Consider the following 27082-nt stretch of genomic DNA (forward strand, 5'->3'; position numbering starts at 1 on the left):
GAATTGCATATAAAATAAGGTCAATAGAATCAGATCGCTTCCGAAATTTAAAAAAAAATTAAATTTTTTTTGTAATAATCAATGAATATTAAAAAAATTATTTTGTTAGATTTGATAAACATTTTTTACGGAAAAGAAAACAAGTTTCCCAGAAAAGATATTAAGAGAAGAATATAATAATAAAGAAAAATCCTTATCGGGACATCACCTACTTCTTCACATTGATCCTTATTATTGTAACCAACACTATCTTTGGATATCATCACGAAGGGGAATAGAAGTGGAATACAGTGTACGCGCGCGCATACACACACACACACATGTTTATGTATACTCGTTTAAGTATACTTGTAGGCTATGTGTGCTTAGTCATCTCCCAGTTGTAGTTAGCTTTTCCCTTACAAATTCGCGAGGATAAAAATATCCGAATGAGGTCATACTGATGGAAGATTATATTGTGCCAACAAACCTTCTGCAAGGAGAGATATTTTGTAAAATACTGTTATAAGAAATCAATTATTATCGATTCAAAAAATTTAAAACCTAATTGAAAAGTTGTCATAAAAAGAAACATGGAAAATTTATAATTATATTTTAGATTACATTTTCATACAAAATAAAATTTTTATTTAATATTATAGTAATAATAATATTCATATTGACGATCTGTAATCTCCGCTATACACTTCCGACCGTTTTCAGTGACAGAAAATTCTTCAAACTAGGGGATAATTAAACAGTCAAGCATAACCGTATTAATCCGTTTTTGGTATTGTAATTTTACACGACGTGATTAGAAGAGCTGGATTTAACGCAAACTATAGGCAAAACTGTATTTAAACAGACTGAAAACTCAGTCTTTAATGAAAACTGAAAACTCAAACAGTCTTTAATCAGAACCGTTGCAGATCGATCTGAGGCGACTTTCTCCCTTAATAATCTACTTAACTACAATTAATACTTTGCGTAATATTCAAGCATATTTAGCGTATTATAATTGTAACGCTTAGTTATCTGCTTTCTTATTATAAAAAAGCACACATTTCAGGGAAAATTTCTTTTCAAAAATCCCTGTAAACTGAAGTAATTTTCCAATGTTAATTTTTTTTAAATGTGTCAGAATGAAGCACTACACTTAGCGCTTTTCCCGTCATGATATTCATATCGACACCAAGTGACTGTGTGTGGGGTGAAAGCCGGTTGTCTCTTTTCAAGTGTGCGTAATTCTTTAATAAAAATTGTTTTATCGTGAAATCGATTCACGTTTATCACAATAAAACAGTTTTGACTGAATACTGGTTTGTCTAATGCGTGTGTTCTAAGCTGTAGATTGTCCAGTCAGTCGACGATTTAGCCTATTCTTGTTAAGATTATTAACTTGTAAAATTACGAAAGAAACCATGTTAATAATTTAAATAAAAATATTCAGAACGCTAAAAATAATCTATTAACAAAATCAGTAGATCCGATGTGAAATAATTCACAGCAATTTTGTTTGCTCAGTATGAAAGACTAATACTAAAACATCAACCGGTTAAGTAAAATTATACGAGTCACAATCCCAAATAAATATGACAATGCTGTTAATTTAACCTGAACGACTGAATTAACTTGGTAATATGAGTATCCAAATCCGATTAAAAGTTAACATCAAGCATTTAAAAAAATCATTAAACATAAAACTTTTATATGTTTTATGTTAATATTTATATGTTAATGTTGCAGGAACCTGCATGTTTACTGTTCCTAGTAACTACCTAGTTCCTGCAACATTACTGAACTGAAGTAACAACAGTGATCAGATGTATATTTTAAGAAAATTTGGTACTGATGTTCTATAACTTTACTTAACTTTTCCCAGAACTTAAAAAAGTTAATTCATCCACCAGTGTAAAAATTAAAATGTATAGTTTCCCTTACAACATTTATTTTCTAATTTAAGAAAAATGATTGAAATAATTTGAAAATTATAGATCTAATTTGAAATTTTTATCGGCTAAAAATTTATAAACATAGGAATATGTGTGTTAATTTTCCAAATATTTTATCAAGATGCTTTAAATGACTAACGGTTTAAACTATTTGAACAAACAGTTACTTAAACCTGTAGTGGACGTTTAAAATTTTCTTATAAAATGATTCAGTTAGAAAAACAAATAAAAAGATATTAAATGGACGTGCATAAGAGAGAAAAATTGAAAACTTATAAAATTCCTTATTTTCGTTTTAAAAAACTTTTTGTAATTTTTTCGTAATTATTTCATCTAAAGCGACCTTTTTTTTTTTGTTAAAGAGGTGGGGAATCCCATTTACGGACGCTTAAGCAGTGTAGGGCTCACTAACAGGTGCCGCAAGATGTTATTAATATGCGTATGTAAACCTGTGCACTACCGACTAAACCGCCACCTACAATCCTTCCTTACACGTACAACCCTTCCTGGAACCGCTAACGAAGCATTATTTCTGGAAGGGGGTTACACGCCCACTGACACACACATACGTCATAGTGCAATCATAGGAAAATCAACAGCAACACACCAGTTACAACAAAACAACAGCAAACAAGATACATCACCGTATATCAAGATACATAAAACAGATTAAGTAACTACATAAAAAGATAAAAGTCACAATATATTCAAATGCAAGAGAAGAAAAACTGAAGAAAACAAGCCTCACAACGATATAAACATTAAAAAAAAAAACAGCAAGAACATAAAAAAAGAAACGCCTGAAAAGAGGCATTCATTAATATTGTACGATCAGTGCAACAACACAAAACCAAACATGCATAGGTCGAACAGCAGAAAAAAAAAATTACATCATGATATCAGTACAGCAAACTTTCATCAAAAACTAACCAGGGACATATACATAGCCCTTATACTTACTATCTAAAGCGACATTACGGACATTTAAAAAACGGAAAACATGCTCTATTGACCCCCCTCACAATAACTGATTTTTTTTTCCAAATCTCAACGTTCTTATATCGATAGTTTTCTAAATAAAAGCCAATTTCTAAGTTTGTAATATGTTTTTTCTCAGGAATAGATTAAAATAACAACGCTTGCAATTTTGTTGGTTTTGCGATGAAACTAGCTATTTTACGCCTGGAATTCATCGGTAAAGATATAATACAATTCAGCTCGGTTTTGAGTGGTACCGGGTAGGGCACAGGAGAACAGAAAGTCAAATGAATTATTTACAGAACTTCTGTTTGAAACGGCTCCGTTCCTTATTCTAACGTTAACGTTCGATTTGAATTTCTATTACGGAACGCTGTACCAAGTTTATAACAATTAATAAAGAATGAGAATAAGCACAGAGCTACTCTCTACACAACGCTTACGGCTGAATATTTCACTTTAGAAATCTGAAAATCAATAAAGCAATCACTTTGCCTAAAATTATATTCTAATAAGGGAATAATTCCAACATCGAGCTACTTAAGTACGTCGTTATGTAGGGATTTATCTTTATAAAACATACCTTTTTACTGTGATGGGTTGGGGTAAATATATATATATACACGCGCGCGCGTGTTTTTATTTTAAATTCTGCGTTGCAGGAGCTTACTATTACTTGAGGTTTATACTCGCATGGAAATTTATTCTCAATTTGTGAATAGATTTGTTTTCACAATACGTTTGAATAATTAGTCTAAATAGCTAAAAAAATATAACTTCTTTTATCAAATAGTTTTGGTCCTATCCAGTTTAATGTAGAGCGAAATAATACAGTTACGTCCACTGGATAACAATCAGCGTTAGTAATGTTAAAATAACAAGGAATATTTTGTTTGCTTATCTCATCCATTCATTCATACCTATATTATTGCCCTCATTGAAGTACTAATATAAAAAAGTTAAAACCCCTATAAATTTTAATTCTATATAAAAAGTGTAAGCATTGTAAAAAAATAATTAACATATTCGTATTTTATTATTTCAAAAAAAATCATACCGCTAATATCTGCAAAAATTACTGAAGTATTTATAAAGTGATCGGGGAGGAAAGGGAATAATTTTGGAACTGATTATACAGCATGAAATAAGGAAAAAAATTTATATAAACGTATGTTCGAAAACTCTTTGCTACCGAATTAGAGTTATCAAACTTTTCGCCCGGATTTCAGTTCCCCCGATGAAATGAAGTTATACTAAAATTTTTAAGGCGCTATATAAGAGAAAACCGTGTGGTTTCTTATGTTTTTTGCCCTAAACAATCGAATAAAATCGGTCCCGGACCTGTATTTCTCGTATTTTTCGTGATATCCAACGTAAAACAAAAATATTCGGTGATAAATGCAGGTTTTTTTAGGTTTGAAGTACAATAACGTTGTTATATGACCAATAAATGCGTAAATTCTATTCCGAAAACTTCTAGACAATTTAATTTTGCGAAAACGGATTAATAATGTTTATGAAAAACAAAAGAACGTCAATTTTTATTATTAAAATTAAAACTTAATAAAAAACTGTATGATTTTTAAAAATTAAAAAGAGCTGTTTTTAGTACAATAGAATTAGACCTTTGAAAAATTAAAATACTTTAAATAACTTAAAAAATACGCTGTGGTTTATGTTGTATTACTTTACAATAAATATTCGAACATCGATACACTTATCAACTCGTTTCCTTTCGTTTTCTGTCGTCGACCTAATTTCTTCGCGTTCCTCGATGAGAGTAGCAGAATTGAGAATGTGAGCGATCAATCCATTACGCGCGTCTAATTTTTGCTTCTATACCTCGCATTTCATCCTCCTCATATTTGTGTGCTGTATGCAACAAAAGCAGTAAAATGCAATTGTTATGTATTGATTAATGTTACTGTTGAGAAGAGGTTGGTCAGCAAGTATTTGTATTATTATTTAAAATAAAATTTTTAACGCTAAAAGTGCGATTCTCTTAAATCTATTCTTTACATTACAAACTACCTAAAATAGATCGCTACGATCTGATTACTCTAGCAGCTCACAATCCCCGACACTATGCCGCTATTAAGAGATCAAGATGAAGTTATGAGAGATAAACGAAGTCGATACGAAGGAACGGCTATGAGATATGAAGGAGTCGATACCGGTGGAAGACAGCGGTAACGACTGGACTGCTTATTTGCCGAAATAGAAAAACATCTTAACGCCAAAATGAAAATTTCAATGAACTAACCGACTCCTACTGGCCGCTGAATTTTTTTCCCGTTAAAGCCCGTCAGAGCTAGGAACGGTGAGGTGGTGTGGCGACCGGAACGATACTAGGCAGGCGTCTTCCCCTACGGGGTTGGGATGGCCGCTGGATTTGGGCTTTCTCACAGACGTTATGAAAAAAAATTCATTAAACTTGGAGCCGCAAGAAAAAAACGGACACGTCGCTAAAACGATAGGCTCTGTAAACTCGTTTAAAGTAAAACCGATATTATGGATATCATAGCTGCAGATGGGGTCTCTCGTGTGCATTTCCCAGATACGGTGAGTAGGTAGGAGACGGTGAATTTAACTTATAATTTGTTAAGCGTTTTCAAGTCCTTTAACAAAAATTTAAAAAGCGATTTCATCGATTTACTGTCATCGAGCCAATAGCCTTTTTATAAGATTTTTTTCCCGAATAAATAAAATAGAAACGGGAACGGAACGGAACGCAAGAATGGCGGGAATTTCAATATTTCTCCCTACAAATCGCAGAGCCTGGGCAATATCCCTTGCTGCTGTATCTTTCTGTTGTCGGACGGATTTCATGGGTTATTTAGTAGCGGCTATAAATTTTAAGTTTTATTTATTGACGGATTTGGTGGTTTGCGTTCCTATCCGTATGGACCAGCGTGAAAATTATTTACTGGGTCTGACCGTTGAATACTAAGCGTTTGAGCCTCGTACTTCCAGCGTGATTCCCCTTCAATCCGTCCTTTCGGTGCTAACGCCTCTCGGGCTAGCAGGAATACGCCTATCGGGACCCTAGATATTTGGAGGAAGCAATGCGCCCCCTCCGCCTGAAGTGGTCGTATGTACTGATTGAATTAAATTGTAAGTTTTGACGATGGTGGGTAAGCGGATTGTAAATCGTCATTTTTTTCTTGTGGCTGCTCTTCGCGCTGTTTCTCTGCTGGGCTTTTCTACGGGAATTCAGTCCGTGGCGGTGGGTCGTATTGTGGGTCTTCTTTCTTATTTTTCTTCTTTTATTGGTTTCTTCTTTTTTTTTTTGGCCCGCACTTTCCGTGAGTTGGCAGTAATCGAATTACACGCCACTAACCTTAGAAAGTCCCGTGTCCCGGAAGGGCGGAACTGGGGAATGTGCAGGTTTCTTCTTTCTTCGGTCTACGGCTGGTGGCTGCTTGGCTGGTTCCCTCTTCTTCTTTCTTGAAAGGTTAAAGGACTTACAATGGGGTTTAATTTCGCTGTCGCGATGTCGGAGCGGTGATCGCCTTATAGAAATGACTGCATACTTTGCAGAGCTTATTCAAGGAAGGGGTGAGGAACTAAAGCTAGAAATTTTGGATATTCAGACTGACGTTATGTTAAAGTAAAATCCCTTATATCAGATGAGAACTTCTGTAATTTACAGGACAAAGAAAGCTTTCCGTTTTTAAAACTAGCATGAATAATATAAAATCATTTTTCCGTTCCGTTTACCTTTGCGAATCATTGTTTTTGACCGCGAAGATCATAAAATCAAAATATAGATCTCGATGAGCATCCTGGTGATTCTTTACGAACAGAAATATCAGCGTACCGTCCTAATTATGAGCCGACGGCAATGAAATGCATTGCCAAAGTTCAACTGACTTTGAGATTGATATTTTTTATAGTTTTCTTTAATATAATGTAAACTTTGTGCGTATTCATAATCACAAGAATTTAAGCAATAATATGTACGTTTTTTATCGGTTAAAATTACAGATAGAAATAAATATTTCTTGTGTATTTTATTTATTAACTCTATCCACCCGCTCGAAAAATTGCTTTGAAAAATTAAATTCTGCCCGCCGCCCTGCCGATAGTTTAGAATATGATTTAGGGTAGGAAAAGGTTGGTAATTTCTACAGTGAACTATTTAATATAATATATAATTATTACTTCTCTAAAGCGTCAATTTAATGTACATAGCTAATTTCTGCCTCAAAACTATTGCTAGTCTTAATAATTCCTATTATATTACAGCCTACATACATGCTAATGTATTCATACATATGTATATGTATACATATATATATATGCATATGTAAATTGTAATGTAAGTGGCAGTATACACAAAATACAAACTTTAATTCCTCTAACTGTAATAACTTAACCAAAATTCAACTCTCTTCTTTCGTTAACCAAGCTCTAATTAGTTTCAATTCTAAAACAGTAAATAAATTATACAAACATAATAATATGGATTTTTCTTTAAAAGTAAAAGTATATATTACAACAGTAAAAATTGAAACTTTACAGTAATTGATTTTCACAAAACATATATTTTATTCTGATCGACATGTACAATTAATTTATACAAATCACAACTTTTAAAGATAAATCAGAAATATAAAAACAAAATTATAAATTAAAAAAAGTATTTGTAAGATTTATTACCTAATCACCATCTCATAAATAAAGCAAAAGAAATAAGCAATTTAATTAGCGATTTTATGCACTTATGCTTCTGTTTGTCAGATAAGATTAGACTTCTTTGAAAATCAATTTTCAGTCTAATTTTTAATTACTTTCTTTTGATTTCAATATTTTATTTTTACGTGATTTTTGAAATCTTTTATTTGTTTTAACGACTTTTCGTTATTTTATTTCATATAATTTTTTTGTGTAATTGATTTATACCATTTTTTGCGCAAAAAAAAAACCTTAATTAAATGAGAAAACTAAAAATTGTACAATTTTTTTATTTTTATTCAATATTAGATTATATTTTCTGTTTTTAAGTAACTAAAATTATTATAATCGTAATTTAATGAAATAATTTAAAATAGTGAGCAGATCGTATGCACAAACGTAAAGTTTAACTCACTTTTGCGACTCGCTGCATAAAAGCGTATGAAAAATACACAAATACAAAGTTAAAATAACCTCAAATTGAGGTTACGTTGTCTGTGGTCGACCTTTCTTTCTTTTTCCTGTTTAACCTCTGGTAATTATCGTTCAGATATTACTTCAGAGGATGATAGTAAGAGTGTAAATGAAGTGTAGTCCTGTACAGTCTCAGTACACATCTCATTCCTGAGATGTGTGGTTAATTGAAACCCAACCACCAAAGAACACCGGTATCTACGATCTAGTATTCAAATCCGTGGAAAAATATCTGATTTTACTAGGACTTGAACGCTGGAACTCACGACTTCCAAACCAGCTGATTTGGGAAGACGCGTTCACCATTAGACTAACCCGTGGGTTCTGCGGTCGACCTTAAATTGACCTTAACTGAGACGACCCAAATGACCTTCATGAAATTCTCATGTCCAAAACTTCGGATACATTACTACAGCATATCTAAACTTCAATGAAATTGATAATGTTAGAGCTACAAATTTTACACATAGGTCTATATATATATATATATATATATATATTAGGAAATACCATCTTAAGTGAGTGGTATTTTAGTACTCCTCGTATCTCAAAACGTAAAGAAAATTCAATTTCACCCCCGATTCCACCGTGCGACCGAAAGTAATACCGTACTTGTTTTCGAAAAGTCGGCAAAAAAATGATGTAATAAAGTCCCTGTTAACTATTTAAAATACAAATACATAAAAATAATGTTAAGGTAATTATTTGAAGTTACTAAATATAAAAAATTACTACAACATAATTCACAATTCAGAAGGCGTTATTAATAGTTATTTTGAGTACATACTACTCGTATATGAACTTTCAACGTATACGTAAAAGAATATGTTGAAAATTAAGTTTTTTATATTCTTTATTTTTTAATTTAAATAATCATCGACAGAGCAAAAAAAAATTATATTTCAAATGGTTCGGTAATTATTAAAAATGACGACGGTAGTATAATCGTACGGCGAAATATTCTATAGAGTTAAATGGAAAGAGTTTTGCTTTGTGAGGATCGATTTCGTTTTCTTTTGAAATGTAAATAATTATTCTTTTTCGCAAAGATTGCATATTCATAAACAAATGAATGTTACTGATATATTCTCTGAACACTACTGATTGCATTACGCATAGACGGCTGGGGTGCAGTAACGATCTGACCAAAACATTCCGTATAAAAAGTACCTACCAACCGTTTAATAGTACATGTTAGTTATTTTGTTAATTGGATCTGATATGTGTGCGTGTCAACGTCATGGATGTTCAGTATGGGGGTAAAGTCCACGGCATGTCCGGATCCTTTTCTCATTAATCATTGAAAAAAGAGATGTTTAGTGCCGGATAATGCGGGTTTTTGTAACCTAATATAATTTGCTTCTTGCATATCAAGAATAAAATTATGCGTTCGATTATTTCTATTAATATTATTATTATAAAAAACATGAAATTTCAGACGAGCATTGCACACCGCTATACACAAAAACTTTAAAAATATAATAAAAACGTTATAATTTACTTTATTTAACGATACGAATGTATACGAGTATATACAAATTAATAGTTAATTTTTAACCGACTTCAAAGAAGGAAGTTATGTATGCGACCCGTATATATATCTTTTTATGTTTGTTCGCGCATAACTTTTTTTTCTATTAATTCGATTGAAATAAATCTTGTTGCGATCGATGCAGCTGCTTTTTGTGACGGTACCATGATTTGAACAAATTTCTTAAACGCAAAAAAAAGTGATGTGAAAATTGACAAAAACATTCTTTTCACCGTTCGGCGGGTAGGTAGGGACGGTGGGAATCCTAATAAATTTATGTGTCACATTAGATGATGTTACATGGTCGTCTGCAGGGCGGGTAATGTGAATTTCTTCACAAGATATGTATGTAACACTGTTAATAAAATCATCAAAGATCGAGATATCTTAACTTTTCAGACCCGATATACATTGTATTTAATATACGGCATCGGTAGGGACAGTGGGAATCTTATAATTATATATACGTGCATCACATTGCATGATCTTTTACAGTCTCTCGCAAGGTTGGATGACTTCATAATAATGTTAATATGTCATTAATAATAATCAACGTATCGACGCCTTGAGGGAAGTGAAGCGCATTATTCAATCTTTCCCTCCCAGCAAGTGCTTTTTTATTGTGTGGGCTATTCGGAACTTTACGTAGCTCTAAAACACCCAAGCTAAACCATCTAAGCTTCTGATTCAACTTAGAGCGCCATAAACTTGTCCTTTTGCAAATACGTTTTTCCCCAAATCTACTAGCGCTCTATTTAATATTGTACCTTGCAATTTGTGAATAACCCGACTTAAAATTAAATGTAGCATACGTCTTTCTACATTTCCTGTATCCTTTAGTAGCTTAACCGTCAGAAATCGATATATTACGCCTTAACAAAACTCTTGAATCCACTGTCGATTGTATATTATGCAACAGGCCATCGGAGTTATTGACGTCTACCGGAATAACATTCTCGGGGGAGTTTACCCACAGGTTGCAGCTTCTCGTGATTCATCGATAGCGATAAAAATATAAATTTTATTTGTTTTTTATACCGCATCAGTCGTACTACGATTATTTGGTTTGCTTGGCATTTCTCTCGCCACCACCCCATTCGGTCGCCCTATAAGATTAAATGTCTGTGCCACAAACGGGTACTGAGCCACGAAATAGTTCCTAGAGCTAACCTAAAACCGTGAACGGAATAAGCGTGGTACCATACACCATTCGCTTGCGTGTCCCACTGCCCACTTGTCATACATCATTAAAGTGGGTAGGCGCACCCTGTCAACTACTAAAACATGTTTGACTATCAATAATTAAATTTGTATCGTCAAAGACAGCAATTCGCTGCCACGCTTAGGCCGCTGAATATTACAGTTATATTCATCGACAAATTTAATAGTTGGGAATATTCTTACGGCATTTCCATTTGCAAATTCGTTCGATAAAGGTACCCTTTTTCTTTCGCAAAGAATTTCTAATCGGCCGGTTGTAACTTCGCCAAAACTCAAGTTATTTAATAAATCGATGAACTCCGTGTCATTTCTTTGTCTCATGTTTATTGTTAGCTCACAGAATGAAAACTGATGCCGCAAATTTATTTCTGCTTCACACCAAGGGGGTTAAACAAAACACGATGGCCTTTGACTGGAGGCAGCTGCTATCACCAAAAAAGAGCATATTAATTCCGCCGAATAACTCATCGTTAATTAATCAGACTCAGAAAATTATTATTTTTTTTTTAATGGAATCGACATAAAAATGTGCTAAAATGTGTGAAATAATTTCGTCCAAATACTTTGTTAATTCCTTAGACACCTTTTTGAATCGTCGCCAAAATACATGATGAAGATGATTATGCGGTACTTAAATTTTCCTACAGATCGCATACATTAAATAGACGTAATAATCGAAATGAAAAAGCATATAAATATGATATCCACTGATGTAATATCGATTTTGATTTTTATGAAGTATACGTATATAGAGTATTATGGAACGGATTTATATTATATCTCGAAAATCATTTTATAAAAGCAGGCGCCGATTAAAAAAGTGTTTTAAGGAATTAATTAAATATTTGGACGAAATTATTTCTTACTTTTTAGAGCATTTTGATGTCGGTTCCAGTTTTTAAAAAATCTCAATAGTTTCAGTCGATAAATAAATAAATTTTCAATAAATTATTTTTTTTTATACATAATATTAATTGTAATATATACCTTATAGTTTATGAACATGTTTATAATATGCAAATACTCAAACCTTTTTATTTAAAACAGAATTAATTATTAAAACACAAAGCTAGCCACGTGCCTATAAATGCAAAAACGATTTTCATATCGTATATAAATACTGATTTAATTAAAAAGAACAATTAAAAGCCATATAAATATAGTGGAATCTAAAATGCAAGTTATATTAATAAATAACAACATTATATAAAATTAAATAACGTGTAAAATTAATAATCGAGTTAAATTAATAAATAAAATAATTTTATACCGTAAAGTTAAATAATTTATGATTTTGTTGTAATGACAAACGGTACGGATATAACATGAAAAATATGTAGACCGATCGGAATATTAAACAATTTTTTGAGTTTCCTAATAAATAAATCTTTGTTAGTACGAGGGAAATATTAATTTGTTTTCACATTAAATTACGATTACCTAGTGAGTTATACACATTACTTCTACTATTTTTGTGATCGACGAATACGGCCATTTGCTCTGTAACTGAAACATTTAAGTGTACAAATTTGACTTGAACCGTATAATTATCAGCGAATATTACGTTAGTGTCAGCACAGAAGAATTTTTTTATTTTATTAAACAATTATTTACAGTTGTACTCCGATTTTTCGAATAACTATCCGGACTACTTATATCCGCAAATTTTTAAAAATTAATACACAAAAAAAAATCTAAAATACTAATTAAATAAAGTTTTGCTTTAACAAGAAGTGTTCTTTTATCGATCTTTGTTTTTACTGGATTTTTAATTGACTCTTTTATAATTCGTCTAACACAAAACTTACGCGACGCCATAATAATTTTGTTTTTAGTGTTTGTTCTCATACTTCCCTGGGCCGGCTCAGCAATCTAGTATTACTCAGGCCAGGGGAGTGTCCTTGCAACTCTAATGAGCCTCCCCGCCTACCGGCAGTACGTCCGGCATGGCAGATCGGCTCACCGGTTCCGAATCTTTTCCTTATTTTCATCTTGCCGCTGCCTCTAATCGCTAAAGCCAGGGACACCGGACCCGGCTATGCTATTCCCGGGCCCTGCCCCAGTAGCCGGGTCTCGGTCGATTTTTTTTTTAAAACGCCTTTAATAGGGTGCCAGAGACCCCGTCTGGACCCGGGCTTTTCCTTGTATGTATTCTACAAACTGCTTCGTGTAATTCTTCTACAGTGAACCTTCTCCCTTCCTGTATTGTGACAATCACGCGGGGTACTTCTGCGGTTTGAAATAATTCTGTAATCGCTTTTTGAGCTTGATCATTGGATAATGTGAGCGGCGGTGTGCCAAACTTCCTTAGTATATACCGATAGCCCGGCCCCACACGGGTCCACTACTGCTTCTTCCCGGGCTCTTCTTTTTGCTTGTTTCATCGTAGCACTAAGATTTCCACGGGCGGTCTTGTATGCGAGCTTAGCTTCTGCCACCTCCACCGGTTGGTTCCTTCTTGTTCTTTCCATTTTTCCCCTTGTCGAAAGAGTCACAACTCGTAGTTCAGCAATTTCATTAGTCCACCAGTGGACTTTACGTCTGTCCCCACCGTTCCTTGGTTTTATTTTTTTCATTTTCTTCACGAAGAATTTGTAGGAAGACCTCTGGTGTACAGTCCTGCATTCCTTCCACTCTCTCAATCACGTCACTGATAAAAGATTAGGTCTGTGACGTCGACGGTTTCCATTTACCACCCTTGGCCTGAATTATCAAACTCTCCACTCCAATGCATTATCGAATCGCCAAGTGATCACTCATCAGTTCCTCGTCCAAGACGTTCCGTGAAATCAATCTCGGGGGGCAGCCCTTCTGTTACCGCAGTGATCTCTATTGTGGATCCTTCTCCACGTCCAATGAAAGTCCGTACTCTCGGCGTGTTTATAACCGACAAAAGCAGCCACTTTAAAAACTCGACGGGACGACCTGTTCCTCCCCCCCCCGTATCGCAACACATTCTGCATTGTAATCACCAGAGAGGACAACCGGCCTCCCCGCCACTCTGATTGCCGCTTCCAGGTCCAACATGAACTCGTCAAATTCCGCATCAACGCAGTTTGGAAAAATGTAGCCATTCACTAGTGGAAAAGGATTTAACTTCGCTGCCACAATTCCCTTGCCAGTTGTGACATATAGCGAAGCGATTGCTGACATTCATTATATCCTGATAAAATTAGGTTCTGAAAAGATCGATGGAAACACATTAATCGGTCAAGCATGAACTATGATGTAATGATGTTGGTTTTTATTCCACTGTGCATATACAACGGGTCAATATAAACGTACCGTAATTTTTCGATTCTTTTTTTGTAATTTTTAAGAAATAATATTTTTTATAGCAATAGGTTAACTCAATTACTCTTCAATATTGTTTTATTTCTTTAAGATAATTTTTGTAAATTCTGGTTCTTTTATTAGCAAATTTATTTCGTTGGATTTTTACAATAAATTACTGTGTCTATTTTTTGTACATTGTATGAATTTTCGGAGTAAGTTTTTAACTTTAATAAAACTCATTTTTCTATCTTTTTATTTAATATGATACCCATTAAATATTAAAATCTATCTATGCATACGATAAATCTTTTTTAATTTTTCAGTCACCCGGATTTCTGATTTTAAGAATTCCGCCTTGAAAAGGTGGTCAATCCACCCGAATCCAAAAAAAAACCAGTCAATCCGGGTAATCGGCGTCCCGCTACATTTATTTTTCTAACACATTATCTAAAGTTTAGAGATACATATAAAGGATTTCGAAAAGATACAGATTTAAGACGTTAGCAGAAATATGCGATCAACATTCAGTAATAGATATTGATAACACTAGATCGCTAGATCGTTTAAAAGGTCCGTATCCTACATCTTTTTTCGCATTACAACGCTTTTACTTACAGCTTTCTCATCTGTCACAATTGTAGGTTAGGATTAATGTTTATAATTTTTCTGACGACTTATATGTATTTTCGAAGATTCGTTCCAGCCAGAACCGACCCAAAAATGAACATCAGCTGTCTCATAGCTTCACGGTCTCGGTTTCCGGACTTCAAGAGATATTAATTCACCTTAATTTATTTTTATTAAAACGCGAAGCTAGCTATGAGTTTTAATAATAGATAGCTATAATCAATCGCTTATTATCTACTTACTTTAGATGTTTAAATACTTTTTAAGGGTACGGCACCGTTTTTAATAATATAATAACCCACCTATTTACCCAAAATCTGTTAATGGTTATTTATTTTTAAATCGTTTAAAAAAATTAATTTTATTTGACCTGTTTTTGTTTTTTTATTACTACTTTCTTATTCGGTAATTTAAACTAATATAAAGTTAAAAACCATTAGAAATAAAAGATAAAATGTGTTCTCGATTAAACAAAATGTTATAAAAAAGTGGTTTAATATCTGTATTTGTACCGGTTTCTTCCGGCTAACTCTTTGAGATCATGTAGCCATATATATTGACTGGAAAATTTCCATCGATCGAATTAAATCTTTTGTAGGCTGTCTATAATTTGATAAAAAATGATTTAAGATATCTCAAGCTCAGTTTTTAAGCTCACTTTAATTCTGGTTCGGCTTTCACGGTTACGGTTTGGTCGGGCGTTTAAGGTAATCAGTTGATTCCATCGATGCGCCATTAAAAAATAAATTAAATATACCTAATTCGCCTAATAGATTATTAATAAAAAATGAATATTTTTTTTAAAAAGAAGATGGAAAATTCCTTCTTATTCAGGTAAAAATCTTATCTATTTAGATCGAATTAAATGGACAGAACGAACAAACATATTATTTCGTAAAATATTGTTTGAATTGAGATATTTCATTTACCAAAAAAATTTGACATTACATTTTATTCTTAAAGAAGTATTTATCCTTATTTATAAGCATTAACCCACAGGGATGTGGGTTAACTCGTTAATGTGGTTAATTGGTCGTCCCAAATTGGTTATTTAAAAGCTGATTTTTGAATCCGAAGAATCTAAAATTCAAATCCTAGTAAAGTAAGTTATTTTATATGGATTTGAATGCTGGATTGTAGATATCGTTGTACTTGGGTGGTTGGTATTCAGGTAATCACACGTTTTAAGAACGGTCGATCTGAGTTTGTACAGACTACACTTCATTAACTTGTCGTACATATCACCTTCATCTCATTGAGCTGTGAAAGTTGCTTACTGTTCGCAGATCGAAAAGATCGCAAAGTACACGGTAGGAATAAAAATAAAATAAAATAACTATTAGTTAAAAATCATTGAGAAATCAAAACTGATTTCTACATTTTAAAGTCAACTGAATTTACTTTTACGTAGGTGGTTACAACTACCTAAAACTTAACTACGAAGAGTTGTTTTTTTTTTAACTGAATACTACTTTTGCACAAATTAACTCATATTAAGTTCATATTATTTTGACCTTAAAACGTTAAGGTTTTTAGAGTTCTCTTAAAATTCTCTTTAGTAATAGAATAAAATTTTTACGCTTACTTTGTAATCCAAAAGCATTTAATAAATAAGGAATACTTCTTTCCTGCAAATTAAATTTCATCACCTAAGTGGTATAAATGGCTTTTCAATTGTTTTTTGGCATAAGTGAAAATTTATGTTTTCTCAGATGGAGTTTGTTTTTGTTCGTAAAAACATTTTTGAGTGTTATTTATTTTTTACTATTAACAATAAAGTTTTGAACGACAAACCCGTAATAATAATTTTCATATTCGTCATCTTATTTATGTTATGTTCTGGAAATTGGTTTCAATTACATTTGACTCTTCATTATACATTTTTGAGCAGCATTTTATAAAAAAATTCCCTTAAATTTTTAAATTAGTATTACTAATTTTCTTTCGTTATGTTACCAAACTTAGTTTAATTAATTCAGTCAGCTTTCTTTTTATGTTCTTAAATTTAAAAATTCAATAATTTGATTTCAATATCTTATTTTTTTAGAATACTATTTTAACTTAAAGTCAAACATTTACAGATCAATAGAAATCTTCCTCACTAATTGCGTAACGTTTTATTAACTCTCAGCTCTAAAATTAGTCGTTATTTTTATAGGAAAAAATTTATATTCTATAGATCGATGGGTTTTTAAAACAAATGGGTGATTAACTGTAACTCAAGATTAAAAAATTTGTTCTACATAATTTATCCATCACAAGTATCTGTTCGTCCTGAACGTTTTCATCAGTAATAACTACAAGCAAGGAGGATATTAATTATTTATCTTTTGTTTCCCACTCCCCGCTGTTTAAAGAAACTATGATGAGTATGCATTGAATTCGTAAATTGGAGAGTCTAATTTTTCGTGAAGGTATCTTTCACCCAACTCTTTTGAACTTTAGATTAGCAGCTATTCATACTTTTATAAAATAAAAATCCATTTACATATTGTAGCTATTTTTCCCGTAGTACTTATAATCTAGATTATTTTCGGTACTCATTAATATAATTAATTATCGTAACCAAATATAACATGTGAACGATTTCTAGGGATGATTTTATAGCTGATTTCAATCGATATAATTGAACTATAAACACGATAACCCAAAAACAGTTCAACGCTTATTTCATTGTTCAAATACATAATAATATTCACAATCTAAGCTCCATATCTAAATGTATATGTGTATATGTATATATACATATATATATATATATATATATATATATATATATATATATATATGTACGGCACCATGTAATTGGAGAAAGAAATTAGTGTAAAGAAATATTGTAAGCAGTAAAGTCTTGTCTTATAAAATAATTATTCAATATATTTATTTCGTATACAGGTACTTTTTTTTAATATGAATTTAACTAAACTTTAGATGTAATTTTGAAAGTGGTATTAATTATCTTAAAGTACTGTATTTTTTATCTAGCAGTATTTATTTATTTTTTTGTTTATAAACACAATTGAAGGTCTGTTTTCTAATTTCAAAGTAATTTGGATATCGTAACTTTCTAGTTTCTCCCGCTAAAAGAATCTGCTTTTGTACTTACGAGTATTGATCGAGGTGCAAATAGGATTCAGACCTGGTTGTTTCTAAATACAAGCAGTTTTCCGACTGAAATTTCAAAGAAACGAAACGAGAATTTAATTTGCAAGCACGCATCGCTTTTATCGATCTATTAAAGGTATTCGATAATTAGATAGTGTTAAAAGAGATAAAATGTGGAAGATAAAACGGAACAAAACTAGGACGACTTTTCTAAACGCTTCATAAAAATTACTCAAAATCCCTTTCGCAATAATAAGGAAAACTAGGCCTTTCGTAAAAACAACGACCGCAGAAATAAATACAAGAATAAGCACTCTTTTTTCAACGCTGTAGACATCAGTGTCACACTCTTAAAATCGGTATGAGATAAAGAACCTGTCATTTACAGGATTTAACCGTAAATTGTAAGCGAGTGGATACACTGTTGAAATTGTTTAAATTTTAGCGTACATGAAGGATATCAATTTAAATATCAAATTTCCTTGGTTCTGTAAAACATTAAGGAAAAACTTCAATCAGGAACAGAAATTTTACTTAAATTATTCATAAATAAAATGAAGTGGAATCGGTGTAGATAAAACTCGTCGGGAAAGTTTTTAGGGTTATAAAAGAAGAAAATCTTAAGCGTGACAGTAAATTACTCCGAGCTACCCTTACGGGTAAATGTTCTTTTTCAGTACACATTCATTATCAACCCTTCTTTTCTGTTATCGATGTGCGGATATAGGTTTGAGCATTCTAGGTTCTCCACGGTAAGAACCTTAGAAGAAATGAACTTTTTTCCTCTTTTAACGGTTTTTCTTTTTTTTTTTAAATACTCAAAAAAACAGAAAGGTATCTGTAGTATCTTGCAACACTTGTTACAAAGATGTTGATTACGAAATATGTTTTTAATGTCATGTTTTGACGCCTCATTCCATAATGAGGCGTAGAAGGCTTTTGAAATGCCATTTTTTAAATTGTTTAGGTCTTATTTATTAATTATTTAATTAATTCAAATTTAACTCGTTAAAAGCATGATGTCTTGATATTTACTGAGAAAACTGCTTCTATCTTTTACCTTAGCAGTTTTGTTTCGATACTTATACTTGTATCGAGCGAAATCTAAACTCGTGACATTAGTGACGTGATTGCCCAGGAATCAATTTAGATGGAGGTTACATCCCGGGAGCTGAAATTGTACGGTATTTAGGTTTTCATCAAGATGGTCGTCTAACATGGAAAGTTCACATTAAGAAAACAGGAATCGGCTAGATATCAAATTTAAGAATTATACTGGCTATTAGGCAGAAAATCACATCTTGATCTAACAAGCTGTATCTGACAAAGTGATTCTAAAACCGGTTTGGACATATGGGATCCCTACACTGAAGTACGGCGAGTTACTGCAATATAAAGATTATTTAGCGTCTTCAGAACAAATGTGTAAGAAAAAGGCGCTTTGGTTCGTACAGAACAACAAAATTCAATAGCACTTAGAATTATCGTGTGTTCGAGAGGAAGTCGATCGATATGCAACTCAGGACGAGGCATGCTTTCTTAAGTTGCGCAACATCAAAATATTTACGTTAGTATTTATGTTTTTATTGTTATTTGTTATTATATTACTATTATTAATATTATGTTGTAGTTTTACTCACAGTACTAGGCATTATTATGATTTCTATTTCATTACTGTCTGGACGTTATCGATGCTTAAGCTACCGTAGTTTGCTGTTGATGACTAGAATATAGTTAAAGGGATTATTGTCATGAAAGTTTCGTACGGTTTTCCAATCTACGAAATCGATTGTAAATGTAATTTGAGATGCAAAAAAATGAATTAACTCAGTAGATAATAAAATTGTATTGTATACCAAAAAAAAGCTGGCAACAAAGTTGTATTTAAGTGGAAGAAACTAAAAAAAAATTCCACTGTTAAATGTACAACCGATAAAAAATTACCTTAGATTTCTTTTTTTATGGGTGGCTGTGAATTATGATGAAATTTTATTGTAATATATTTAATAAAAAAAGTTTTTAAAAATTCTAAATTTTTTTTTATTTTATTGGCTCTCCCCACCCCTTTGTTGCCACCAAATTATGTTTTAGAGGTTACTTGCACTACTACTATGCTTAGAAAGACAAAAAGTCAGTCGATAAATATGCAATGAATAAAAAATCGTTTTTTAGATTTTTGTAGAAGGGGGAGTTTTGTGGATGATTTTTTAAAAATAAATAATATAAGCACGCATGCAAGTACTGAGGCTTAATATAAAGTGGGGTTATGTTTGCAAAATTTTGATAAAATTGATCCCAAAAGGCTATTTATCCAACCCCTAGAGATATTGACCTCAAACATTTACCAACAAATTGCCTCATATGTACGAGTCTCTGTGTTAATAAAATATGTTTAATATGTTTTTAATAAAAATCGGTTTATCTAGTCAAAAGTTATTCTAACACGGCAAAATGCGTACATAGGTACGTACAAGCACACGCACTGTTTTTTGGGTTCCTGAATCATGAAACTTCGAGAAATGAAAGAAGCCTTACCCCAATTTTTTAATGATTACCGTCCTTTCTTTCTTTCAGCATAGCTGTAGAGCTATGATGCCAGGAAAGTAAAATTAGTCTGTTCTAATTTCCTGAAAATCTCCTGATTTTCTTCATAAGATTGCTGTAAAAAAAATTTATGAAGTTTTAATATAAATTTAAATAAGCATTTAAATGAAATAAACAGTTTTGATTACTTTGCACTCTGAATGTGTGGTATGGAGGAAACATTTTAACTACTCTTACATATATTTAAATTTTATTTACAGATTTCGGATTGCCGGTTTACGACATTGAGTGAACAGTCAAAGAATATGATACCATTTTTAAGTACGACAATCGGATAGGACTACTCGGTTTCCGGAAGAATTAAATTTACTTTATTTAACAAAGTAAATTTTATGGAAGATGTCTATAATGTCTTCTTGGAGTAGCGGAAGCGGTGGAGCCCAATCAAATCACCACACATCAGGAGTAAATCACAGTCTTGAACTGTGTATTGCCAGATACCAAGAATATACAGCACCGGTTGGAGGTAAGAATTATAATGAAGGATTTAATTCGAAAATTGAAAATATTATAATTTGTTTATTTATTTATGTTATTGTGTTAGTAGTTTTAATGTCATTTACACTATAAATTCATTCACTATCTGTATTACCCCTAACCTGCACTCGTATGTGACGTATGTCTGATTATCACCGCAGTGATTGTTGAAAATATAAAATATACATGTAAGCAGTATTTTAAGACAGTTGTAATCTATTTATATTTCTTATTATTTTATGAAATACTATCTGCAGAATAATATTTACAATATTATTCTTTATTACCGATATACTTTAAAAGATTATCTATAATCTTTCCCATAAAAAGGTAGATTTTTTATTATGTGAGTTATATTAAGCCAAAAACAGTATATGTACATGTAATAGTATAAGGGGCATGAAACTTAATTTGCAGTATTAAAAGCAGATTTCGCAAGCCTTCAAAAAACTTTAATCTTATCTTATATATATAATATATAAAAATGAATGTTTGTTAGTTTGTCACGTATACATTTCTATACCATTCTTCCGATAGCGATGAAACTTTCGTGAGTTGTTGCGCACACGCCCGTGAAGGTTTCTGAATTAGTTTGGACCCGTTAGGTGGCGCAGGGTGGTCGAGATATTACAAAAATCTGTATTTATGGCTCGATTTGGCTCCTAATCAGAATATCTATTAGTTACGTGAAAAGAAATATTTTTACAAAAAGAAAATGGACCCGCTAGGTGGCGCTGGGTTCGAGATATTTCGATAACTTTGTATTTATGGTCCGATTTGGCTCAAATTCTGAATATATATTATCTACGTGAAAATAAATATTTTGCAAAAAAATGGACCCGCTAGATGGCACTGGGATCCGAGATATTCCAAAAAAAATTTATTTATAGGCTGATTTAACTCATATTCAAAATATACAATAGTTTTGTGAAAAGAAAGTGCTGTATTTGTTATTGAGAAGTTAATTTTCAGTATAAAATTTTATTTAATTTTTGAACTGTATATTTGGGATTTACGTGTATTTAACTAGTTAATTTGCACCGATTTTAAAAGCTATCGTTAATAATTAGCGAGTGATTTGTTGTGTAATTAAATATAAATGCCTTATAAGCAGTTTACAGATCAGAAATATGCCGAGATTCATTTCTTACCTATGGTTTTTGTGACGGCTATGCTATTCGGGCCGTCGGAGATTTCCCAATTAAAACATTTCTAACCGGCAGGTATTTTAAGATACTAACCGGCACCTAAGGGAAAGCGGAACATTTAATGTAACATCTGAACGGGAAACGAATGCGAACGAGCAGATTTTACGTTTGATAGAGCGAAGTCGAACTACTAGTACTCGTAGATTATTTACAGGTTTGGGGATTCCACGCCTTCCAACAAATTCTATCCGTACTATCCTCAATCAGCTGAACGTCTCGAAGAAGGTGATTAAAATCTGCGGATGAATTATTGTCAACAGTTACTATAAGAAACGTGCTTCCATCCCTGATGTTACTTATAGAAGACGAAGCAACATTTCCGGGAGATGGGATAAACAATACACGAAACAAACATTTTTGCAAATACGTTTCTCCTCATGAAACCATTAAAAGTAATGTCCAGCACCGTTTTTCATTAAACGTCTAATGCGGAAACGTACTACTTTGATAATGTTCTTATCGGACCTCACATTTTCAACGGTAGACTCACGGATAACGGTAACCTGAACTTTCTTAGAATGAGCTGTCGGTAACTATAGAGGATGTTTCACTTAGTACAAGAACTGATATGTATTTTCAGCACGATGGCGCACCAGCCCTGTTTTACGGTTCTGTTTTTCATTATCCGAATGAAATATTTCCTAAACCCTGTGTCGGTCGAGGTGGATCTTGACTACGGCCGTCTAGATCATCTGATATGAATCCCACAGATTTCTTTATGCGGGAATATATGAAAGCTTTAGTGAACGAACAAAAATCATAAAATTCAAATGAACTTTCACAAAGAATTACGCGGGCCGTTGAAGAAATCAAAAAGAACCCAAGAACGGTAGAAAATCATCTGTAAATCGCCAGGCTGAAATGTGTTTTAAAGTATATGAGTTAATATAATGTAACAACAACTTACAATATTCTATTTGGTTTCAGAAGTTAAGTTTGTTGTTACGATTTTATCCAATAATAGAAGGCTCTTCGTTTTAGTCCAAAATTGTAATTCAGTATTTTCCATATCGATACGTATTTTTCTGCATTAAAGATTGCATTATTTTCTAGCACTACTATTTATTTTTTTATTGACTTTATTTACATGACTTTTCTCAGAAATAGATTGTCTCTCGATTTAACCGATACGTTTTATTTATCTATTCATTTTAACAAAGTTATTTTACACCAAAACTAAAAGATTGTGTTTTTCAACTCATTTTTTTCTGTATATTACAGCTTATTTCGTGTAAAAAAAAGTGGAGAAACAGTGCTGAAACCCATTTTAAAATTTTTTCAGGTCAAAACTATAAGAAACCTCTAAATTTGCCGCTTAAATTTCCTTCCCAGAATTTTAGCAGAAATCGGATCGAAATCTTTCGCTAGGGAAGCGTTTTCGGACCGATGTTTATATAAACTTTTTTCATTATTTTAACGAGAGAAATACTCCTTTGACGTTCAACAGAATTCCCCGAGTCACTCTTTTTAAAAATATTTATATACTATTTCATAATCTTAGTTAATTATTGTATTATTACCAAAGTTAGTTCTAATATTACCAAAAATCACTGGAATTTAAATCACTTTATTTTAATTGTGACACTGCATCGTCCTACCCGTGAATATTCTCGTAAATTTATTTATTAAGTAATATTCTTTGTGAGAAAATGTTCCCGGATTAATAAAAAGACAGTGACTTATTCTTTAACAATTCTACTTTGTTGTTTTAATAACATTTTTTTATTACTGTTTATAATAAAATAAGTATTTAAAATGTTATAATCGCTAATTATTATTAACAAGAGTATATATACCTTATTGAATAGACTGTATTAATTTATTAACGTGTACCGTTCAATATCATTTTAGATTAAAAATTAGGACTCTAAAGAATAACGTGTACTACATTAAAAGATCGACTACACGAAATTTTAATAAGAAGTATTAATGGTAAATCCCCCGATCAGATTACTCAGTTCTGCTTCGGACGTGAACATTAAGTACACTTTCAATAAAGGAACGATGAAAAAGTCTTTTGTTCTTAAGTTAATATAAATTTACATTAGGGTACTGAACCTTTTAGAATCCCGATGAAATCAAGAGTTCACCGTATCAGTTTATAAAAGATGTAAAAGAGTAAACGTATTGAATTCCAAATAAGGGAAGGTTTTCCTTTAAAGTACCTGACAACCTATATGTTTAATACCTCTATACATGAAAAAATATATATGTATATCTATAGACAGATATTTTTAATTTCATCCACTGATTTACGTTAATGGAATACAAAATAACTTAACTGTAATATTATAAATATAATAATGAGACGATTACCTATTACATTGTTGGCGATTAAAATTAACGCAATACTTAAAATAATTAATAATTTTGGACTGTTAAATGATACAAATTTAAAATAAAAAGTTACAAAATAGTATAAAGATTAAGAAATAAAACTCACTGAAAGATAGGTACTTTCTTAGCAAACTAATGTTAAGCTTACCTCTAGATTATATTGATAGACAATATATTTACAAAAAAAAAAACTATTACCTACGGCGCATAAGATTTTACTCTCTATTAAAATAACTTTGATACATCTCCTTAATACTCGGTAAGAATAATTTAAAAAAAATTGTTTTATCTTGATTTTATTAAAAAAAAAGAAATAAAATGAAAAAAAAGCGTTTTTGTTTAATATAATATATTATAACCAATAAATAATTATTATTATAAAAAACTTCAACATTTTCTATCAAAATTATTTATTTATTCAGAATTTTTCTTAATCCTATTTAATATTCAACGGAATTAAAATCATTGGTATGGATAAAGGTTCCTGAAAAGCTAGGATTTTCATTAAAACTATGGAAAACTGAGTAAACAGAAGTTTAAAAGAATATTTTCAATCTATCTTCCTAGAAGAAAGCCGAATAAATCGTTATATATTGTTAAATTGGCAAAAGTTAAATCGCCCGGAAATTGTTTAATTATGAGCGTACCTTTTTTTTTTTAAATAGGAGGTGCTATATGTACATCGGAATAGATCTGAAAAATGAGATTTATCAAATAAGCTCAAAATATTTCACGATTACTTTTTATAATATCGGTAGAGATTCCACCTATTAAATGCCTCGATAAAGTTTAGTCCATAACATTTTCTATTCTATCACCGCCGATACAAGTACAAAAAAACATAACTATTAATATTAACGGTAGAAAAAAAATCGTATATTTTTTCTTACGTAGACCATCATCGGCTTAATTCAATGAATCCTACTACAACTTCTTAATTACCGAAATACAAAAATTATTGAATTCATCAGATAATTTAGACGAGATCGTTCGATAATTTATCAAGATTATAGAACGATTTAATACTAAATATTTCATTTTTGTTAGAACCAGTATCAAAAACGTAATTAACTATTTACCACTGTTTATTTTTACACACACACACATATATATATATATATATATAATTCTGAAAATAGAGAGGAGAACTGTCAGAACGTGTATCAATAAAAGACATCAAAAAGAAGGCCAATGGTGTATTGTGCCAAATGAGGTGGTGTATCGAGAAATACAGCATTTTACTGATACTATGCGGAAAAAAAGAATCTCTTTCTTTGGTCATCTCATAAGGACACCGGAAACAAGACTGTCAAGAAATATCATTGAAAAGCTCTGGTTCCAAAAACTAGAGGTAGGATGAATCAAGGAAATTAGAGAAGATATGAAAGAATTGGGAATTTCCCTGAATGACCTACAGAATAAAACTGGAAAAATTACAAAGCTAAAAGACAAAAACATTAGATTTAAACAAAAGACAGACAAACGACAAAATACAAGCAAGAGGGTGTTTACAGATGAAGAAAAGAAAGCAAGATGTGAATAAATACTGGGCAGCTCGGAAGAGTAAATAAACACGCTTTTCTCAGATAAGATCTAACTAAAATTGACTTAAGTGGTCCCATGTTGACCGTAAAAGCATAATAATAATAATTATTATTATATATACATGATTTTTGAGGAGAACATCGCAAGAGGTCTGAGTAAAAAAGATAAGGTAGAAAATGTAGAAGAAGAATGGGAGAATGTTAAAAAGGAAATTCTTAAATCAGCAGAAGCAAACTTAGGCAGAATAAAGAGAACCGGTAGAAAACCTTGGGTTTCAGACGATATATTGCAGCTGATGGATGAACGTAGAAAATATAAGAATGCTAGTGATGAAGAAAGTAAAAGAAACTATCGGAAATTAAGAAATGCTATAAACAGGCAGTGCAAACTGGCGAAAGAAGAGTGGATTAAAGAAAAGTGTTCAGAAGTGGAAAGAGAAATGAACATTGGTAAAATAGACGGAGCATACAGGAGAGTTAAGGAAAATTTTGGGGTACATAAATTAAAATTTAATAATGTGTTAAACAAAGATGGTACACCAATATATAATACGAAAGGTAAAGTCGATAGATGGGTGGAATATATTGAAGAGTTATACGGAGGGAATGAATTAGAAAATGGTGTTATAGAGGAAGAAGAGGAAGTTGAGGAGGATGAAATGGGAGAAACAATACTGAGATCTGAATTTAAGAGAGCATTAAACGATTTAAATGGCAGAAAGGCTCCTGGAATAGACGGAATACCTGTAGAATTACTGCGCAGTGCAGGTGAGGATGCGATTGATATATTATACAAACTGGTGTGTAATATTTATGAAAAAGGGGAATTTCCGTCAGACTTCAAAAAAAGTGTTATAGTCATGATACCAAAGAAAGCAGGGGCAGATAAATGTGAAGAATACAGAACAATTAGTTTAACTAGTCATGCATCAAAAATCTTAACTAGAATTCTATACAGAAGAATTGAGAGGAGAGTGGAAGAAGTGTTAGGAGAAGACCAATTTGGTTTCAGGAAAAGTATAGGGACAAGGGTTGCAATTTTAGGCCTCAGATTAATAGTAGAAGGAAGATTAAAGAAAAAAAAACCAACAT

At 31.8% G+C, this 27082-nt stretch overlaps 1 protein-coding gene across 1 annotated transcript in view; it reads left to right on the plus strand.

The window, feature by feature from the left end:
• The window catches only part of LOC142320360 (PDF receptor-like), a 1017753-nt gene that overhangs the window by 566082 nt on the left and 424589 nt on the right, over positions 1-27082 (plus strand). The window contains exon 3 of the mRNA XM_075358068.1: positions 20625-20890. Coding sequence (XP_075214183.1) covers positions 20764-20890 — 127 coding nt within the window. The 5' untranslated portion in view covers positions 20625-20763. The remainder of the gene's footprint in view (positions 1-20624; positions 20891-27082) is intronic.

This window comes from Lycorma delicatula, chromosome 2 (genome assembly GCF_047948215.1).
Source record: "Lycorma delicatula isolate Av1 chromosome 2, ASM4794821v1, whole genome shotgun sequence".
Classification (NCBI taxonomy): domain Eukaryota; kingdom Metazoa; phylum Arthropoda; class Insecta; order Hemiptera; family Fulgoridae; genus Lycorma; species Lycorma delicatula.